General features: G+C 42.2%; 1 protein-coding gene across 13 annotated transcripts in view; it reads right to left on the bottom strand.

Annotated features, from left to right (window-relative positions):
• Positions 1-8169: 8169 nt before the first annotated feature.
• LOC135254774 (transcription factor COE3-like) overlaps positions 8170-22490 on the bottom strand; it is a 106473-nt gene continuing 92152 nt past the window's right edge. For 2 of the 13 annotated variants that reach the window (XM_064335251.1, XM_064335252.1), the window contains exons 12-17: positions 19987-20052; positions 19664-19835; positions 17326-17508; positions 15649-15867; positions 12524-12636; positions 8170-12447 (exon numbers count right to left, since the gene is read on the bottom strand). In XM_064335251.1, the coding sequence (XP_064191321.1) occupies positions 12545-12636; positions 15649-15867; positions 17326-17508; positions 19664-19835; positions 19987-20052 (732 nt within the window). In that variant the 3' untranslated portion in view covers positions 8170-12447; positions 12524-12544. The remainder of the gene's footprint in view (positions 12448-12523; positions 12637-15648; positions 15868-17325; positions 17509-19663; positions 19836-19986; positions 20053-22490) is intronic. The other 11 variants (XM_064335258.1, XM_064335257.1, XM_064335255.1 and 8 more) reach the window with 8 other exon arrangements.

Here is a 22490-nt window from a genome sequence, read left to right on the forward strand (position 1 = left end):
ACAGAAACAAGTACATAAAACAATTTCAAAATTTTGTAATACTTTATCAGATACGTTACATTTGCTGACATATTATGAGATGTGAATGAGACCCAGGTGATGTGTTCAGCTTTGTGGATGTGACCCACTTAGGAAATGAATTGAGCACCAGTGCCCCAGGAGGTAATAGAGCAATATGAGAAGGCACATAAGACACAAGGGCTACAAAGCTAATAACATAAAGGGTATCTACATTTACCTGCCATGCAATCATTGTGTTTGGGAAGTGATGCTGAAGAAAGGGGGTACAGCGGACGGAACGGGCAACTTGTCATTCTGTCATACAGTCCTTATTTAAATGCCTTTGAATTCACCTCTCCCTCAAGACGACTTGATGGACAATGCAGACTGTTCGCATTACTAAGGTAATTGGCGGCGGTTCTCCTGAGAGACCGGATGGAACAAAAAACGATTTCTCTAATGTCGCCACGACGAATTTGAGCGGTCCCTACCCAATCACTCCAACACGCCGTCTTAGTTGCTTACGGCCTCCCCCTCTCCCTTCGGAAGCCTTCAAACAAACCATTGTTATCCACATTATCCAAGTCTGTAAACACATCGATTAAATCACCAGATGCCACTGGCTCATACAGTGCATGTGTATGACAGCTATGCTCAATGATCCTGCTTACATGCAGGGTGTGACCTTTCCTTCTGCTTCCTCTGTGCCCCCCACACCTTTGATGTCACTGAATAGAAACAAACAAGATGGCGGGGGGTGTGTTTCACAAGGACACCCTTTAATGTTTGTCATCATTAACGATTTCACAGCACTTGTGCAAGTCTAGCCACCTAGTCATCACAGCGACAGTTTATTTTATCTCTTGGTTGTTGCAGTAAGAGGGAGCAAATTCTTGGATTTTTGTCAACATTTGTCAATAAATACATAATCTGAAAGTCAGATATATCAGTGACTACATTATTTTGTCTCAGTAATAATTTGACAGTTTAATATTACCAATCTCATCCAATGGGTTTTACAGAATATATTCTGAAGTGAGAAACCTGGGCAGCAAGGTGCAACTTCATCTAGTATTTTTAGCAGTCTACAAAAGTACAAAATATCGGCGCACAATGGTAATCTATAGTTTTCCTATTAGAGATCACACCACAATGCCATTTTAAAAATATAAGAAACATACCAAAAATACCTGGTCTTTCTGCATGCAGTATATATAACACTGCAGTTGCAGCCAAAGAATTTTAACTCAACATTTATTGATCCTTGTGAAAGAAATAAATGATTCCCATGGATGGGGAAATGGTGAGGTATACTACTCGGCTTTATCGATCAAATTTTAACAAGTGTATTGTTTTGGGAGTTTAAACCAGAATGTCTACTTAGAATCTTTAGTTTGGCTCACTGTTCATCATCAACACAATTCTTTGCTTTTTTAAAAGCTTAAATGTCAGCTCAGAGTGAATGAACTTTGACCAACTGTTGCCAATCTGCATTGGTTGGGCATGCTGGCATAATTTATAGGTGAGTGACACATGTAAGTGTAATGAATGAAGGAATGACTGTCTCAGTTGAAACACAGCGGCACAGTGAGTAAATCCTCTGGTTAAAGTTCTATGCAACTGCGGTTTCTGGCCATTTTATTATTAACATCTTCCTGTGTACCCATACTAACTACCCATGGCGTGCATTCATTTAGTTTTATTATTAATATCATTGTTATTGTTTATTTTTATTTAAAGATAGTGAAGATGCCAGTTGCAGATTTTCCCAGAGATCCTCGCTCCCGGCAGGTGACCGCTTCTCAGTCCACCTGAAGCGACGGCGTCTTCGCCGGCCGTCTCATCGAACATGCAGAATCCATTTGTTTAGCGCGCCGCCGGGGGAGCAAATAAGCGCCGGCGGTGGTGATTGATTTATAAGGCCTGATTTTTATTTATTTATCCCAGACGATCGCGCTATCCGACGCTCATCGAATTTCAATGACGAGCTCCTTTAATCTCATCGGCACGTTGAGAGCGCTCGGGTTTGATACGAATGCCTCCGCTTAAACATTTGTTTAATTGATGCGGGAGTGCAAAGCATAAGGAGATGAGAGGGAAATGGATGCCAGTGAAGCTTAGAAGAGGAAGACAGCCAGTAAAATCATTGAACAATGCTCTTCTTAATGGTGAAGCCCCATGCACATGCGTGCACACACACACACACATAAATATATATATAATATATATATATAATAATATATATATATATATATATATATATAATATACATACATATATATATATATATATATATATATATATATATAGAGAGAGAGAGAGAGAGAAGAGAGAGAGATAGAGAGCGAGAGAGAGAGAGAGAAAACATGAAAGTTGGAACTATTTGGAGGGAAAGTGTTTTAGTAAAAATAATAAAATTCTGTTTCTTGCCCTGCTGGACATCCAGAAATAGCCAGACCTTCTGGAGAACAAAGAAGGTACGGTACACTGTTCTAGCAGCAAAATGCATAATTGCCTCTCCCAAGAAATATCCAGAAACATATATAAACTTACAAAACATTTTTGTGGTCAACTTACAGTAAATGGCAAAAAATATGTGGACACCTGACATTCAACATCTCATCCAATATGGGCATTAATATGGAGTTGGTCCACCGTTTGCTGCTATAACAACCTCTACTCTTCTGTGGAGGCTTTATACTAGATGTTGGAGCATTGCTGCAGGGATTTGCTTCTGTTCAGCCAAAAGAGCATTAGTGAGGTCGGGCACTGATTATGCGATTAGGCCTGGCTCGCAGTTGGCTTTCCAATTGATCCCAAAGGTGTTGGATGGGGTTGTGCAGGCCAGTCAAGTTCTTCCCCACCAGTCTCGACAAAACAATTTCTATATAGACCTCACTGTATGCCCAGGGGTATTGTCATGCTGAGACAGGAAAAGGCATCCCCCCGAACTGTTCGGGAAGCACAGAATCATCTAAAACATTTGCCTTCGCTGAAACTAAGGGGTCCAGCCCAAACCATGAAAAACAGCCCCAGACCAAGGGGCGTCCAGATATTTTTGATCATATAGTGTATGTATCACCTTCCAGTGCATTAAGGTATTAGCAGATGCTCTTATCCAGAGCAACTTGCATAAATGCATACAAAAAGGTTCAAACGACAGAGAGATGGTTAAGTAAGCATACCAGTTCACTGTTAACCGTGCACCTGTTTTATATTTACATCAAATTAATAGTGCATAGTTTTAACATAATGATAATAATGATGCCAAATTATTTGCTGTCTCTTTACAAACTTTGCAGCTGCAGATATCAAGCTATGTAGCCCCAGAACCATAAGCAGAACACTCAAAAGGACTCCGACTGTCTGATAAGAACATTATCTTTCTTGATTTCAGACACGTAAACACCAGCACAGCCTCATTCACATAGCAAATAGTACTGCACCTTCTACTGCGCATCCTTCTATAAACAACATCTGTTAGCTTATGGAAAGCACTCTCAACACACAAGCTTCCAGCAATCATCTTTTGTTGAACAAATTGTCATGCCGAAGCATCAGCCCATGCTTGGTTCATTTGAGCAGCAAGACTTTGTATAGCAGCTTTGTGTAGGGGAGAAGTTCCCTTACACAAAGCTGTACCCTTCATTTCTACTCTGCTTTGAAAAGGTACATTATCCAGACCACAACCTTTTAATAATGTGGCAAAGGGTTTACCTTTCGAGCTGGGGCAGGAGAACAGCATGGCCTTGCCGGCAGTTTTTTTCTCCATTGCCACCAGGTTAAGTCTTGCTAGCTGTACCAAACAAGAACAAGTGTAGCGGAAACGCAGGGTTGATCAAATAGGCTTTCTCAGCCACAAGAGAGGATTCTTTATTGGAGCGGGTGTTGAAATTACAGTGGTGGAAACAGTTGATATCTGAGTACCGCAATGTAGGTTTTCAGTTATCATCTATTCTCGCAATGTCCTGAATTAGCGTATCTGTCTTAGACACTTCTCATGTTGAATCTGCATTCGCCTCCACTTCCATGAGAATTAAGAGTGGGCGGTTCTCTCTCCTACTTCCTGTGGACTCTAATGGCTTCCAGGAGAGAGGTGTTCTTCAGCTTCAGCCTCCCTTCTGGGAATGCTTATTAAAACAGCTTTCCCATTGATACAGTGGGCTTGATGCTTACCAGATTCGACAAAGTAAAGAGCTCATGTTTGGCATAATGTTACAAGGGAAACATAAGTGAATTATTTGGCTGGGACGGCTGGCCATTATGACATTGTTAAAGCGGAGACTGAAACTCAACACCTGGTCACCGCCACATTGGGTTTTCATTATTTTCCAAGAAAGAAAAAAAAAAGGAGCGATCGCACCCAGGGATTAAGTCATGGGGCAAGCTGCCGCCAAGGCAAACATCCTGCCTCCCACAGACCAGAGGAGTAGGGATACAAAAGAAAACAGGTGTACAGAGCACTCCTCTCTTCTCCTATCCTCTCCCAAGGAAGTGTTCTGTATTGCTCTCTGAATAAAACATCATCCAACAGAAAGTACCAGAACACAAAAAAAGTGTCAAAACTAAGTCAATAAAGAAGCAGAAATAGTTTTTTCTGGTCATGTGAAACGTAGAGGAAATGGCTGGATCTCATGGGAGCAGGAGAAACGGGGACCTGTGGGACATGTTTCTCTTTGGCAGTGAGTGTGTGTACGTGTGTGTGTGAGTGCACGTGTGCACAAGGGTTGTCCTGCGTTGTAGCTTTCTGCAAAGGCAGGGCCCACTGTGGAATACTGTGACATATTAGAGAACATTCTCTCTGCTGAGACTTTTCAGATCGTGGCTCTTTGCCGCTGTAAATATTGCCAAAACCGCTGCCTTTCAACAAGTTTAAAAACATGAGCACGCTGTTGCAAGATTGATGTATTTTCATTTGATAAAGAAATATGATGCCAGTGCTTATTTTTGCTCGCCGGCATTGTGTAAAGTTTTTTTTAATTACCCAGAATTTTGTCCACAGTTCCAAAGCTTCATCCTGCTCCAGGAGCCTGGGGCACCATTGTAAATGCGAGTGTGCTTTTGGAAGAGACGCTGGCATTTCACCTGAACTGAGAATTGTGGGTCCAGTGCTCTGATGTCACCGTTGAAGCCCAGCCACTTCCTGTGTAAGATCACTGCCAGTCCTCTGTTAGTCTAAGAGGGGGTTTTGAAGTTCCACTGAATTCAAGGCAGAGCATCAACATGAGATTACAAATATTATGGACATTTCTGCCCTGTTTTCAAAGTATTTAGACAGTGCAACAGTGCAAAATATTTAACAGTGCCAAATAAATTACATTCTGTAAATAGCATATATCTAATTAAAAGTAACACTTCAGACACGTATATTACTTGTTTTGACTCCCGACTATTTCATGATAGCTAAAAATGCAAAAATGGAGGTTACAACATTTAAGTTAAACTGTATGTATTTGTGTGTGTATGTGTGTGTGTGTGTGTGTGTGTGTGAGTGGGTGGGTAGAGACAAAATTTCCCAAGACAAACACAAATAAGCCAATGCCATCCAGAAATGCAAAGGGTTCCCTGGTCTTTTCTTCAGTTTTTACCACAAGGCCTTTCAGAATGAACAGTTCCATCTTTAAGGCACTTCTCACTTTTTATCCTTTTCTTGGTTTTTTCAGGGAATAATGTCATTTGATGAGGAAAGCCAAAGTTATACGTTACTGAACTCTTGCCGAAAAGTCGCAGCCTTGTTAACGGCTGCCCCACACGACCAATCTGCTGTTAATGGACAAGGTCTACTTTTTTATGGGATGGCTTGCACAATGCGCTCACCCACTTGGCACTTTGGAGTAATCTTCTGGACCCATTTTGCTTCCTGGCAAATGGCCTGCCAGCGTGAGTTTTTCAGAGTTTGGTGAGAGAGGTGATAATTTAATCTGTTTTTAAAAGCCCTCTTAGGCACATTTTGGTGACATGCCACCCTCCACTGGCGTTTCTAAGGTAAACACTTGGAGTATTCACATGTTCCCAGAGCTGTTATTAAGCCTTGGACACTCTTGCGTCCAACAAATTCCAATCTGCGAACTTGAAAACACGGGAGTTTGAGACACGGGACAGTTCTGAGCACTCTCGATCCCTCTGTGTAGTAACTGCAATTAACACCTAGAATTTTAGACCATGATACGAAGCTCCAGACAGCACTGTTCTGTATTTTGGAAAGTCATACAGATGGACTACAATGCTCTAGTCATTTCAGAAGTATCTCGGGTCCCCAAACCTTGGTGACTGTAGGAACTAAACCTGCCAGATCCCTGCCTTGATTTTCCCAAGCGCAGTAGTGACAAGAAGCAGTAACCATGGTCAACAGCCCTTGTCTTAATCAGGTGGTGATCCAAAACACCATGTACTGTACAGGGCAACATCACTGTGTTTGAAGTCTTATGTGTGTGCCAGACACACACACTCACAGACACAGACACACACACACACAATGCACATATGGTCGATTTGTAATTGTACAGCCTTTAGTGGTTCAATATTTAGTGGTTCAGTGTTTGAATACTGGAAATGAGGAAGTCATAAGAGGATTGAAATCCCGAAGGGTAAAAGTAATAATCATTGGCCCATTTTGGTTTCATCACACTAAAATCAATTAATGATGGCCCAATTTAATCCGCCACACTTGTAATGAACACAAACTTAAGTTTTAGTGTTTACTTCACGTCGTCAAAATTTGCACACTGGCACTTTTAGAAGCATTTTAAAAGATAAACCATTTTTTTAAAACTTATTTATTTTCTTGAATTGTCACTTCGCACTGTAAAAAGACTCTCCTGGGCTGAATAACTTGCTCAGCGCTCTGATTGCCGTGGCTCAGAATGGCGTTGCTGGAGACAGAGCCATGCTGCTCCTGCAGTTTTCCCTGGGAGCGATCCAGGAAAGGCCCATAATAAAAGGCAGCGCTAATCTGAAGCTGCAGAGCCAGGGCTGACAGTCCATTTCCTGCGGTGTCGAATTCGCCCGCCCTCTGACAGTGAAAAATAAAATGAGGAAATTGGGGGTTTGGTTCTGGAGCCTCTCTGTTCCTTGTCCTACATGGTCTGACCTGGGTTTGGACACGGACAGGAAACAGCGGTAAAAGCATGAATCAATCTACTAGCTTTCTATCTGTCCCTAACTTTGGATGAAAACTGAAAGTTACACAGATCCATAGGACCACTTGGGTGGTGAAATGGCCACTGGTTTTTGGTGTTGTACTGTAGTGTGCACTGTAGTCTGGCACCATGCCTGTGCCACTTGGTCAGCAGTTCCACAGGTTGGTGCATAGTTGGCTGTACAGTAGCAAATTTTATTTGGCAAAAGCTCCCCGTTACACGACCACAATGTGTCCTCTGGTTGATTGGCTGTCTGCAGTCACCTCTCTCCAATGAAATGGCTACATAGCTCAGCTGGTGGACCGCGGAGTTAAGGGTAGTGTTGGTAGTTTGTGTTCTCCTGGTGAAGATCTCAAGCATTGAGATATGCAAGAACAACTGGGCACTCCAAATAAAAATGGGAGAATAAAATGTATTTACTTTTCAAAAAAGATAAAAAGAAAGGTAACCCAGGTGAATGAAGCAATCTGAAACATAATTTTAAACCTTTTATGATCCCTTCCCTCACTCCCTCAGTCACCAAGCGAACGCTAAAAACATCACTCATGGCTCAAACTTGTGAAAGAGATTATACTGAATTGAAGTGGGGCCAGAGCTGATACAAGCACTAACCACAGAAATGCAGAAATAAAAAGGCTTGGAGAGGTGGTGGACCTTTTCAACTGTATAATTCAGCAGAAAACCGAAACCCAGAGACTCAGAAGTAGGGTCAAAGAGTCCTCCCAATGTATCTGTACTCTGCTGAGAAACCACCATCGCATTCTGTGTCTGGGTCACAGGTTTAAATTAATTCCAGAAGTGCATTGCTTTTCATGATTATTCACATGTATCTTTAGTTTTCCTTTCTTATGATTTATTCTTCCTTTTGTTGTGTTGGGGTTTGAGCTGCTTCAAGATGTATATTAAAATCACTTTCAACAGAAAGAACTGTCAAATTCATCCGTATAAATTACTGTTGATTCCAGCAAACCCCTCAAAGGCAAGGTTATGTATGTGAACGCAGTTGAAAATAAAATCTTCACGAGAGGGATTTTCAAGCCAAATGTCATCTTTATTAGTCTGCATCTGTACAAAAAAGCACTGGATCACAGAGAAGCATGCATCTATTTACAGCATGATCATAGTCAGAAAAAGAAAAAGCAACAGACATCATCCCCCCTTCCCTCACATTTGTTAAAGAAGTGAATTAAACATTGTGCTTTGATATACTTCAATGATACAATATTCTATACTTTTATAAATATGCAGTCCTCCCATCCAAGCATGTCTACATTTCAGTAACATTTCAAAAACATTTGGGAAAAAATACATTCTGCAGCTGCAAATCCTCCAAAAGCAATGGCTACATTGCCAATGTTTTACAATTATGAAAAAGAAAAACGATCCAACCAATTTGAAAGCACAATAAACAGCTGGAATGAAGTCAATGTGTGGGAATGACCGGAAGAACTGAATTTAAATTCTGCAGATAGAACATTATTGTAAATGGGTTTTTTAAAACAACATTGAACATAGCGTTTTTGCGGTAAGTAAAAGAATCAAGAGTACTCTACAAATTAATGGAGAATCCATTTCAGACACAAAGCAATTTTCCAACTTCTTGTTTCCCATTAGCCAGTACAGTATAAGGCTTTACACAATGACCATATTCAGACATTTTGTGATTCTCAAGCTCCTGGTATAACTTTTAAGCCAGCAGTATTCGGTAGATTTATTTATTTTTTCTTTTAAAAGCCAAAAACTTGGTTTAACTTAAATGATTACACAGATTACAGTTCATTTTTGGTTTTAGATCACAATTTGTACATATCTGTTACACGGTGCACACATCCCAATTTATATAAGATTTTACTGTTGATTTTAATGCTTATAATTAAATTATAGCCTTACTTCCTTACCGGTTTCTTTTTGTAATATAAATTTTCTCAGCCTTATCAAGTTTCCAGGATGACCATTCCATAGTAACTGATTCTATGGACTATGGCAATACTGAAGAAAACTTTGTCGTTATGACCAAACTGCTGACTCATTTCAATGACCAAATACATAAATTAACATGTAAATCTTGCTGCTGTGGAATCATTTTGATTCCATTGCTTGCCATTCCCTGACATATTCGTAAATGGATTAGGTGTAATTTTCAGTACAGCCAGTACATATAGTGTCCCTTCCATTCACATATACACTAGCACTATATTATAAATGCGAAATACATCATTTAATGCATTTGACTGTAATGCATGTATGTCTTAATGTATAATCCACATGTCCATGCATGCACACCAAAAGGAGCACATACACATTCAAATCCATATTCATGTACACTCATGCACAACATACACACTCTATCTCTCTCTCTGGTTTTCTCTTTTCCATGTTCAGCCATTCTCACATCCCAGCAGATTTGGTCCTAGCTAATGTCTATCATCCATTTTTGAATCAACAAGCTCAGATGTAAGACTATATGCCCTGTGTACATGGAATTTTGAATTCCATTTTTTTCTTGGAATGGAATCCAAAATAACTCCTGACAGCAGCGTGGATGAACATTTCTTTAAAAAAAGAGCATCATTTCCTTTTGTTCCTCAAACTTCAACCTTGGCTGTTTTCATTGTTTCTAATTGCATTTTAAAGAATGAGTATGAATCATAGAAATGCAGCATGTACATATGGTGTCCTGTAAGGCATCAATTTATATACATTTTGTTTTTTATTTTACAAGTACTCTGCAAAAGTGTGTGGCGTAAACATCAATTGCATTACAGTAATACAAATTGCATAACTAAACGAGACATTTATGTGCACTGACAATGAAAACAATAACAATAACATTGATGAACATTTCTGCTGGTTAGAGGGGACACTACATTTCCCATGAGTCTCCATCTGATGACTGTGCATGAACGAAACATACAGTACTGGAACTATGCTTACTATAGGCAGGTGCATTACACTGCTTGTCATTGATCAAAAGGCAGAGATATTGGCATGTCTTGTGAGTAAAATACAACATCATTCACCAATTAGCACAGGGCAAGAACATGGGTGCATTTAAAATAACTTCAAATGAGATAGAGGAATGATTGATGATTTTCATTTTAGAAATGTACTCTGGAAAATTTACACATGAAAGGTAAAGTACTTTCAAATGAAAGATGGAAATATTTGTTTATATTGTAACTGTACAACATTTTTAAAATTTTTATTTATTTCTTTTTTTTGCGTGCTAAGATGCAACGCTCTCATAGGTGTTCCAACTAATATAGTGCATTAGCAAATAACTATGATTATACACCCTTCACAATTATACACAGAGGACAAGGGAAAGGTAAGGGGGAAAATTGTATACAAAAAAAGATATAGGAATGCATTTTATACAAAAGTGGAGGAACTGTCCTGCTTTGAAAAACAGGGTGATTTTACCAATTCTATCTTTTAACTGTTACAAAAGTGTTTTTTTTCTTCTCATAGGACTTTTTATTTTTGTACAGTATCTAAAAAGTATGAAGACATCAAATATGTTTATATATTTTTTCCTCACTATTACCCAGGCCTATATCACCAAAAACAAACCAAACATAAAAAATAAAAAGTCAGAACATACAAAATACAAAAAGCACAATAAGAGGATGGTATTAAATCTGGTACCTAAATGTGGTTAAACTTCAGCAAACCTTGTGTTTCCCCTACCAATGGCCAAATATGGTAAACTAATCTGAACATGTTTCATTTCCCTAATCTATTGGCCCAACACAGACAAAGGCAAACATTAGTATTATCATTTTTGTTCAGAGGAACTGGAACATGAAGTCCATGAAGAAATGTTGGCAAACACACTTCTGTGTAGGCATGTGACTTGGTTTCCTATCTGCTATGCTCCTATGAAAAAGTATGCTTTAATATGTTAAACTAGAAAAATAAAAGTCAAAATTACATGTACATATATGTCAAAATGCCATATACAGAAAATATATAATTCACTGCCACTTCTAATATATGTGATTTATGCAAATATTGTCTTTTGTCATTTTACAATGCATGCTCCGGCATATGCATGCAATCATGTAACATTAAAGTGTCAACAACTTATATATTTTCAATATATTATGTGGATTCTGACATTTATTAAATACGTATTCCTTATTTTTATTTATTTCTTTAAATATTTTTAACATATATATTAACATAACTTTTTCGTATGAGGTTGCCTCAGCTCCCAGAGGTGCCTACGTCCCTCAGAGATTAGACCAGGCTTAGATTTCACTCATTCGGACTGATGAAGCTGTTTCTGGATTTATGTGTATCTGACCTGATCTGTGATTTCATGTATCACGTTACCATAGTCACCATTCCTCATCCCGAGTCTGACAGTGGATTCAGCCTAGACTGCCAGATAGGGATTAGGATCGGTGTGTTCTCCATATACTTCCTAGACGATGGATTGAACTGTGACAGAATAGGTGGAGACTGGCAGGAGGAATGGTACAGTACATCCATCCATTCTCTGGGGCTTGTCGGGCACCTATTTTACATTTAATGGCTTAGTTATTATTAAGTGGCCAAGCATTGAGGGAACTGCTAGAATTTCATTGGGTTGGGGCGATATATATTATTGATATCACTGGCGTCATCTACACGAAACCCTGGAGGATCTCAAACTTTTCATTTGCGGCACTGCAGTTTCAAATGTCTTGCCCGAGTCTGTGAATTTCAAATCTGTTGACTTTCTTTGTTTAACAAAGAAAAAAGACAAGTCACACTGAATCACAAAATGGAAAACACTGAATAGCTGGTATAAAAAACCTTGTAAAAAGTCCTTTCATTTATTAACCACAAGCAACTCTGCTCCTTTTGAGCAAGAGGAATTTTTATGGGTTCTTCCAATAACATCACACCTGTCGGTTAATTTCCCATGATTCCACCTTGGAGTAGTGGTTGTAAATATCTTTGTGTGAATGGCATTTTTTTTTTAGTAGGCCTGGGCGGTCACAATTATTTTACTCTGAATCAAACTGCTAAAAACGGACAGGGGAGTGAATGCAGACAACACCGACATGGAAAACATGGAATGTCACTGCCAGAACATGTACATGTGTGTTTGGGGGTGGGGGTGGGGGTGGGGGGTCACCCTACTGCATTCCAGGAACACAGAGACACCACGTTTCCTCCACAGGAACGAGGACCTCTGAGAAGTTATTGTCTGGGGGCTTCTGAGCCTCGGAAGCCGTAGTCCATCTTCTGGAAGAATGTGGCGGGGGCAGGGAAGAAGCCATCATTCACATAGGGGGGACTATGAGACCAGCCATGGCTGCAAGACATTGAGAAGAACAGACTGAACATCAGAACATAATGTTGAGATGCTGTATTTGTTTTAAACATAGTACCTCTGCATAGGATTCTTCACTTCACTTTTGAATTGCTGATGAAATGTGGATGTTGTGTGGATGCTTCGCATGGAGATGTTGGTGGTATTTTGAGCAATCAATCACTAGAAAGTCTATGGAATAATAAGACAGGTTTTTAGATTAATTTACTTAAAAATGTAGACTGTAGGAATGGAAAATGTTTTGGCTCCGGCTAAAGTCGGTGCCCATAGTCCTGCATGCTAAATGTAGGGGTTATAGCCAAACAGCCGGAATCTTCCAGAAAAAATAAAATAAAATTTGACCAAGCTTAAAATATTACCAGCATTAAAAAATAGCGGAACCAAAAAAAACTGAAATGGTAAGATGTGAATTCAAATGATCTCTGCTTTTTTGTAACTGACTCCAGGCAGACCCATGTCACTATATTTGGAACAAACCAAAGAAACCACACATTGTTTGAGGACGTATGTTTAAAGCAAATGCTATTGTTATTTATTGAGCGCTATCAATGCTTTCCCTTGAATCCTTCAAATTTGGATTTTAATGGTGTCATTATTTTGAACAGTATTCATTAAACAATTTTTAGTATTTGTTACCACTATTTCATAAAAGAAAAGTAAAGACTGTTGCACACTGAAGTGAAATGATATTATTTCTTTGGTAATGTTGACAGAGTAAAGGGCCTGTGTGAACTATCGAAGCACCAGAAACTGAAGCGGATATTTTGGGAAAAACACATTGACATTCAATAAGGGGGCTTGTCCTTCTACACTGTTGGCTTTTTCAGCAGCTTGCAACAATAAGCAGCACTGTGTGGGAGCTCAACACAGAATAATGTTTGAAGATCAAAAAAAGCTTACTGTGAATGCATTGGCCAAGCGAATAAATTGAAATACGTTCATTATTACTCCCTAGTCCATTTGTATATAGGTTTCACAATGAGAAATAGAATAGGTACACTCAATGTATTTGCACTTACAAAGCTAATGTTCAGCATCAGTTAAATTTGAGATTATGTATTGTATTTGTCTGCATGTGGAATGTATCAACGAAAGAAACCAGCCCACTGGATAATTAGTTAAACTTCTGACCTCTGAAGTGAGACTGCTGAAGTCCATTAATGTGACAGTTAAGAAGGCATTTGATTCAGCATGCCAGTAGTTCTAGATTTTATAAAATAATAAAATAATATAAAATAACAAATTATCTGTACATTTTGTAAATCAATTTAATCAGCTTTACATTAAAAGTTGCATTAAGTCATAGCTGCTTGTAGTCACAGTGTGATATCATTTTGGGGAACGTGGTAGCTTAACATGAAATGAGTATGTGATTACTTTAATATGTACATATTCTAATGGCTCCTATGATTAAATTTCCCAAATCAAGCCCTGCACTTTTCACACTGAACACGGTATGAAATGGCAACTGGTTTCACTTACAATTACACGTAGAAAAATTCAGGTCAATCAATAAATCAATTTTATGCATGCTTCTTTGGATCTAGAATAATGAATACTTATGACAAATGTATCAATGAGAAATTATTTTTTAATTAACAAGAATTTGAGTAATCATCCAATAATCGATAATAATGGCCAAATATTTATATTCAAAATGCCCTGATTGGGTTGACTGTGTTAAGAACAGGCATAATATTTTACCGACAAATTTACTAGCTAAAATATGAGAAATAAACTCCAGTAGTGGAATTCAAATGGGTTGCTTTAATGGTGACATGTACAAAGAAATAAAATGTTATTTTGTAAATTGAAAATAGGTACATACACATAATTTCAAACTATGTATTTACTTAGACTCCCAGTAGTAATAGACTAAGAGGAATACACAATTCTTCAGATCTTCATAAATAATGGTAAATTATTGCAACATTTTTCACAAAGCCTAAATCTAAAGTATAACATGAAGTAGTACACTAAGTCCTATTCATGTAATGAGATGTAGATAAACAAAATAGAAGGTTTGGGTTGTTGCAGCCAATTCAATGATACGATATGAAATTTGAACAAAACTATCACCATGATTTACGATTCATTTAAGTTTATGAAAATTAACAGGTGAAGCTCCTCTTCACAATATGGCCTCATACGAAGTTGTGAAATATACAAATTGAAATTAGGTATAATTATTATAAAGTATCTCATGCATGTTCAAGATTTTCTTAAGGAAACAGCACATTCTCTAAATTATTCAAGGTTTGTAACTAGCCATCCATTGACAGAACGCCATTTCTGCCCATTTCTTTAAATTGACAGGCCTAAAGCCATCTCTCATGGCAAAAGCATTAAAGGGTAGCCCATCTATTGCCACCAACGCAAACCGCATTTTTTTCGGAGTGATTTTTTGGCCACTAGGAACAAAAATATATTCTCACTCTATTTGCCTGTCTGTTCCTCCTCTGGGGACACCTTCATTCCACTGGTTGTTGTCAGAAGACTTAATGCTATTATTCACAGCTCCCCAATGCCTAAGCCAGAGAGATCAATATCTTGAGGATGACAAAAGCTAGTGTGACATTCCTTGTGTTCATTTGGAAAGAGTTCCTCAACTATTGAATATGAACCCACTCCCTCCTTTATTTCTGGCAAACAATGTAGGGCTACTTGAGGACAAACGCCGTGTCCATCGCATGTGTTCAAATTTCTTTGTGTTTTTGTGGTGAGCTGGTTTTCGTATGGAGTTTTCAGCGGTACATTTCATTTTATGAATTGAGGAAATGGTACCTAAGCACCTGTTGTCATTAACGTCGGCTGACGGAAACAAGGAAACACACAACTGACTTTCAGAGAAGAACAGTATGTCGCCACCTACAAACTGAACGTGAGTTTAGGGTTATGGATCAACTTTGACCTGAAGCCGCTCTTGGGTCATATCACGACTCCTTTTTCCTGGAAGGTCGCCGAACAGTGTCCGTTAAGGACACAGCCAGAGGGTTGCCTTATGCTTGGTTAGCCAGCCAGTAGAGGACTAACAGTTTTTTTGACCTGACCGACTATGGGGACTGAATGGGGAAAAAAGCACAGCCATGGTGCTCTTATCAAAATGAGTTTTAAACTGCCTTCATCTACCAACACCCTCATGGTGGGAGGGACCAAGAGGCAGACAAGGGGCGGGGTGCTCACCCTGTAGGCTGCTCCCATTGGTGCTGGTGCAGGTAGGGGGCGGGGAGGTCTGTGGCCGCACGACGGGGGCGAAGGCGCTCTTCTGTTTGACTGTAGAGATCATATTGACAGGAGAAAATGAGAACATGCCAGCGTTGGTGATGGAGGAGGAAGAGGAGGAGTTAGCGCTGGAGGAGAGAGTGATGGTGGAGGCCCCCAGCGGAGGGCTGGAGGGGATGACTGAAACAGACAGACAGACAGACAGACGTGTCAGTCACCAGGCGTGAGATGAGGCACAGACAGCAAAGGCATGGGCTGTGATTGGACGAAAGGGGGCTTTGGCTGGGCCAAGTCACATGCGCTGTCAGCATCAGGCCGAAGTTGATCCATAACCTTTTTCTTTCAGAGCCAAATCGTTTCAGCGATCCCCTCGATCAAAGGGTTCGATTTTAACATGCCAACTTCCTTCCATGTTCAGGGTAGATATTTTGAAGTATGAAACACAAGGTAACCTGATACCATACTTCCCTGAAGTGTCTTGATATTTGAAGCTATACATTCTGTTTTTATATGGTACCATCTTGAAGACATGAATCGAGACATGAATTGGCCTTGGGAGATGAATTTAGTGTCATCTTTATTTGAGCTAGCAACCTCTAATGGATTCTTCATTGAAAATTACATGAAACAAGATTTCTATTTGGGTCAATGCTTTCCATTAGACTATTTACAACAACCTTATGTATGGGATGAAATCAGAATGGAACTACAAATTATATATGAATAATTTAGACGGATCCACAAATTTAACATATTTTCAGTGAATATACCCTAACTTTGAAAAAAAAAACATCTTACTGTTATTTCCCTAGAAAGATAAGAAGAAAATTATTTAAAATATAAAGCAAACTGAGAACATAAATACATAAAATGGACAGAAGCTGTATTAGAGGCAAATCAGTTATGTACTGACTAACTAAATTCAATTAAATATCCATGGATATCAAGGAAAATGGAGTATTGTTTTAAGTTAATTTAAAATCATAAAATGAGCATTAAATAATAAAATTTTTAAATAACCTGAATAGGAAGAGTGCTTCGCCCATGGGTGGATGTTGTAATGAAGATGTGGAAAACGTTAGTGAAAGGAATGGAAAAGAATGGGAGAAAATGGATAAGTTGCAGTCAGAGCTGATCAGGACTGAAGCAGGTAGACAAGCCCCAACTCTTCCTCTCGTAATCTCCCTACCATGAGCACTCTCAAGCTCTGTGCATGTTCCTGAGCTCAACACTTTGAGAAGACACGGAATGCAGCATGCCAAAAGAAGAGATGGAGAAAAGGCAAGGCCCCCACCCCGATTCCTCAAGACAAAAATCTTTCCTGAAACAATACTTGGCTGTTGCATGTAGCAAGATTTAGTCTGTGAGACAGGATTTCACTTGACCGATAACACTAGGCTAAGAGGCACCAGATCCGATACATTTCGCCAGATCTGCTGTTAAAATCAAACATCTCTGAAGAGAGCACCCAGATCCATTCTGCCAAAACAGAACTACTAGATGTACTGAAGCAAAAGAAGCCAATGAACTGCGGGGGACTGCTAAGATTCTCAGCAGTGCAGCCATATAGCTCTCACCCCTCTGACCGAAGACAGGTGCTTCTCACAAACGCGGTGGAGGGGGGGCCTCCGGACTTACTTGCGTAGGGGGAGTTGGCGGCCGAGCCGTTGAGGAAGCTGGGTGACCCGGGCACCCCGAGATTGGTCATCCCGGCCCCGTAGCCGTTCATGGTGGAGGTGATGGTGTTGTAGTTGGACTGCTGGGGCGTGGAGCTGGGGGCGTAGCCGCGGGGAGACACGCTGTTGGAGTTACGGGAGTAGCCTGGGGGAGGAGAGCGGGCGGATAGGGGAGGGGGCGGGGGGCACAACGCACGGCGTAAGAGTCGCCCACCTCGACTGACAGTCCGACCTGACAACGAGGACGGAAATTTCCATCTCCGAGACAGTAAATTACATTGCATTACTTCCTAATCAGGCCTTTATTCACAATGGTTTGAGTCATACAAATGGACACATTACCCATTTACAGCACTACTGTAATATCAGATACAAAGCAAAATGTTCAGAGTTAAATTAAGGCTGAGTAGCTTTCACTCTGCTAGAGCACACATTATCCTCATTTGACTCTTCTAAACTCCGTTAGAGTTCAATTAATACCGAACATTTTATTGAGCACTTCCTTGCACTCAGTAAAAACAAAAAAAGACAAACATACAGCAGCTGTTGGACCCACGATTTGAACCTGCTTTCCTGCTATCCCTCTTCCCTAACCGCTGCCTCACAATGACCTATTCAGGAGAGCCGGTCGTGTTCCGTGGGAATGAGGCGGAATTCGGGGTTCGTGGAAGGAGCGGCCCGTAGGAGATCCCCTCCTCCACTGGCACATGTGTTTCCCATTGCCTGCCCACTCCCTGGTTCTGGGCCAGCCGTCCATCAGCGACCTTCCTGTTAGGGCTTTTTTACACCCTCCGCCAGGAAGCGGGGGAGATGGGTGGAGCGGGTTGGGTGGGCGCGCGCGCTCGTCAACACACCCCGCTCCGCGATTGGACGGACTGTCACCGGGGGGGAGGGAGCGGCGCTCGACCGGGACCGCTTCACCGGGACCGAGTGGGAGGAGGCAGATGAGGGTCGGATCCGAAAAGCGGATGTAACCCTTAACCCGTATCAAATGAGCCCTTTTTTTGTGTGTGAGCGTAATGCATCACATCCTAAATCTGAACAAAGAGTTTAAACAAATGAATTTGTTCAAATAAATCGAGGAAGGATACCAAAATAGAAGAACCAAACAAAAAAGCCCATGATGCTTAAATAAGTCACTCAAAGTGGAGGACACATCATACTGTAATTACCTGCTATTCTGTGATTGATGAATTCTCAAGGGAAGACACTGAGGGGCCGTGGACCCAGTTCAGAAATGGGGCATCTTATTGAGAAAGAGCGGGATGGTGGCAGTACAGCTGAGAAGCAATGTGGGGATCCCTCGCGCGAACCTACACTTCCCCAAATAAACCGGATTCCTACAGCGTTCGTGAGGCTAAAGCACGAGACGCACTGCAGCAGGAGGGCCCAGCTCTGTGCAAAGGCTTTATCTCAGCAGGCAGCCCCGGCTTCACTGCTTTCCCATGACCTCACACTGTAGGTTCATGTAGGTGTTTCTCCCTCGGCTGATTTTAATGTAAAAAACAGAGCGGAGGGTAGAAGAGAGAAAAAAAAAGAGAGGGTAGAAGAAAGGATGGAGAGTAGGTCAGGTAAATGGATGGGGCAGTTCCTGAATCCAAGCACAGCTCCTACAGGGCTGCAAAAATGGACAAGACCGTACCTCGGAAAGGCACAACTGACAGGTATATGTCCATTACCAAAGCAGGAATCCATTCTTGGTTTTAAACCCGCAACACACAGCTATAAATCCACAGCCTGTATCACTATTAAAAGCTGCTGCCTGACGTTGTGTGATAATTTTCTCAAAGAGCACAAAGAGACATGCGTCCAATTTGAACGCTCCATAGTGCTTCCCAGACAGATATCTGAGACACACTGCAATAAATATTCAATGGCAGATGAAAAGGAATTGCTGACATGAACACGTGCTAATCACAAATAAGCCAAGAGTCAATACCGGCTTGAGATGACTGAAGAGAACCAACAACCCTCTGAAGAATGCTGTTAACACAACGGCCATCTCTTTGATTATAAGGAGCGACAAGCTTTTGATTTTTGCTCCACCCCCTAGCCTGAACACTTTTAGTTGTAATAAGCTGCTCGTGCAGTTCACTGCCATCTTACACTCTTAGTCTTGTCCCTCATTCCCTCTCCTTTCTCAAACCTTCCCTTTCAAGGTCCCATTTCATTCAGCTCGGAAAAAAACGGAATTCAACAGCCCCCTTCCCCCCCCTCCCAGTTCTTTTTTAACCCAGGAGCCCGGTTTGGGCGAGCGGGGTCACGGGGTGTAAGGACGGGTCAGGGTCACGCCCGCTCACCCTGGTCAGCACCTTGCGAGGCCTCTGAGATGTTGACGGCCAGCTGGCTGCCGAAGGAGTTGACCCCCATCATGGAGTGGGCGGAGCCTGTGAGGGAGGGCAGCTGGTTGTGACTGCGGGGGGCGCTGTAGAGGGCCTCTGTCAGGTCGGCTGCCCGCTTCAGTATGATTTCCTGGAGGGAGGGATGGAGGGAGGGAGAGGGAAAGGGAAATAGATTAAGATCATAAAAGCGAGGGATATTACTTTTGCATTGCCATTTTCCAGGTTCTTAACTGCAGCAAGGCAGAGGGTCACATATTGGGCGCACATGTACTGTACTGTACCTGGTTGTTGTGGGGCATCCCGTACAGAGCTTCCACCAAATCTGCTGCCCTCTTCAGCAGCACCTCCTAAAACAGTGACAACCAAAAAACACACACTCAGTGACCCATTCCACACACAGCTCACCCAGGCGCAACCAGACACGCAAATGTGCATGTATGTACATGCATGCACACATGTGCTCACTCATAGGATCCAAATCGAATCAAATCCTTTCAAATGTAATGTGGAGCATGAAAACAGAACAGAAGTCATTTCTAAAGTAGCAAGGTTTGATATGGATGATGTGCTTTAAGTATTTCCTCAATGTCCCCTGAAGGCAGCGGATGAACACCTCGGTCCACCTTCCAGCTTTATGGATATTTTAGAGGGGAAGGAGGGGTACACAAACTTCCATCTGGGGCGCTCAGCAGGGTGCATGGTACAAGGGGGTCTTCAGCAAAATGAAAAAAATAACAATGCGTTATCATTTTCGAATTTCGGATAAAAAATAAACTGGTGTAGTTGTTCAAGAAAACGTGATGTAGATGAATAGCGTAAGATGCCCTGTTTCAGACATGCTTCCATAAACTAGCATGTTAAATAGCCACCGCATTGCAGACTGAATATTGTTTAACAGTATCAGTGGTGAACCACTTCACAGACGCAGTCAGAGAATGGTCTGTTTAGGGCCACTGAGGTGAAAACATTTGTGACCCCTTATAAAGGGCATCTTAAAAGCCCTTAAAAGATATGCCAATTAATTATGGTACACACTGACATGAATTCTATACATATTTACATCAGGGAACTCCATGCTGGGCCATATTATATAACCTTTACATGACGAATAATTCAGAAATGTATTAACTAAAAAAAATAGCGGCACCCACTGAATTTTGGTTCCCTCTACCTGAATAAAAATAAGGTTTGTTGTGTGACATGGGGCCAATAGAGCAAAACAACAATATGAGAGTAAACTATACCCCAGAAAATTGTTTTAATTAGTATTTAGCTGTAGTAACACAGTTATAAGTGCATTATAATCACCAGTAACACTTAAGGTATCGTATAACCTTGAGCGGAACATCATTACTTAATATTGTTCCAGAAGAGTGCCGTAAATATACGAGGCGTTCGTAAGTCAGAATTTACACCAGACGGATTCTGAACTATTATTAGTGTGGGTGGAGCCGCGTCACTAGGCAACTGTACCTGCGACGGTAACGGAGGGGACGGCTGTTTGCGCGCTCAGCTGCGCCCAGGCACCTGCGCAGTGCGGGGGCACGCGCGGGGGCGCAGCTGCGCAGGGCAGCAGGCCCCCGTCTCCGTGTCAGCCTCTGCTCGCTCGGGTTCGTGTGCTCCGCATGTGTCAGGCCGCGCGGCCCTGAGCCGTGGGAACTCGGACCGGCTTCAGAGGCTCGGATCGCAGCCTCCGAGCGGCTGCTTATTATAGACACGCTGCATCTGTTTATTGAATTTTTCTCCCTATCTAATTTATACACCCCCCCCCCTTCCTCCCTCCCCCTCCGCATCACCCCCGCTGCCTCCCCCCCCCTCGGCAACCCGGTTCATAGCCCGGGGCTGTTTTCTCACCAGACTGGACAGGAAGCGTCCAATCGGATCAGGCAGCTCTGCGGGCCGCAGTGACCCCCCACCCCCCCGGTTCAGAAGCGTAACAGAACTGGGGCTTGTGTAAACGGCGCTCGGCGCTGAGGCTGTCGGGGATGCGCGGCGGCCGCCCGGCCCCCGGGCCCTGGGGGGAGCGGGTTTCTCGCGCGCGACGCGGCGCGGCTGTTTCTGAGGGCCCCCGTGCCACAGCTGAGTCTGTGGGAGCCTCTGGTGGAAGTCTCTGGGGTATTGCAGTCTGGCTGCAGAGGAGAGGAGGAGGCACGGTGGCACGGAGAGAGGGAGAGAGAGAGAGGGGAGAGAGGGAGGGAGGGAGGGAGAGAGAGACAGAGAGGGAGGGGGGAGAGAGAGGGAGAGAGGGAAAGGAAGAGGGAGAGAGGGAAAGCGAGGGACAGGAAGAGGCAGAGAGAGAGGGGTCAGGGAGTGAGATTGAGGAAGAGAGAAGGAAAGAGAGAGAGGTGTGCAATGTGGGTCAAAGAAAGGTGGTAAAATAAAAGGGGAAAGAGGGAAAGTGGGATGGCATAATATGGTGAAAACTACAGGAAAAAAGGTAAATAAAAAAAGAGGTGGGGATGAAGTATGGGAAGAGAAGTGGAGGGAGGGAGGGGGTGAGGGAGGGAGTGAGGGGGGGGGGGGAGGTCTCTCTCCGGCAGAAGCGGGAGCAGGAGCAGCTGGGGGACTGCTACCCTATCATTATCCCATTGTACAAATTACAGGCTTCCCCGAGCGCGACTCTCGCCGTGAAAACACCCTCCGATCATGATTCACAACGGCCCGAGCCGCCTCTCCGCGCCGTCTGTCAGAGCTTCGCGGCCGAGCCGGCGCGCCCGGCGGCACCACGACGACGGCGGCCTGCGTGTCCGCTCGCTTCCGTGTTTTCCCCTCCTGTTTCGTGAAA

This window comes from Anguilla rostrata, chromosome 5 (assembly GCF_018555375.3).
Source record: "Anguilla rostrata isolate EN2019 chromosome 5, ASM1855537v3, whole genome shotgun sequence".
Classification (NCBI taxonomy): Eukaryota; Metazoa; Chordata; class Actinopteri; order Anguilliformes; family Anguillidae; genus Anguilla; species Anguilla rostrata.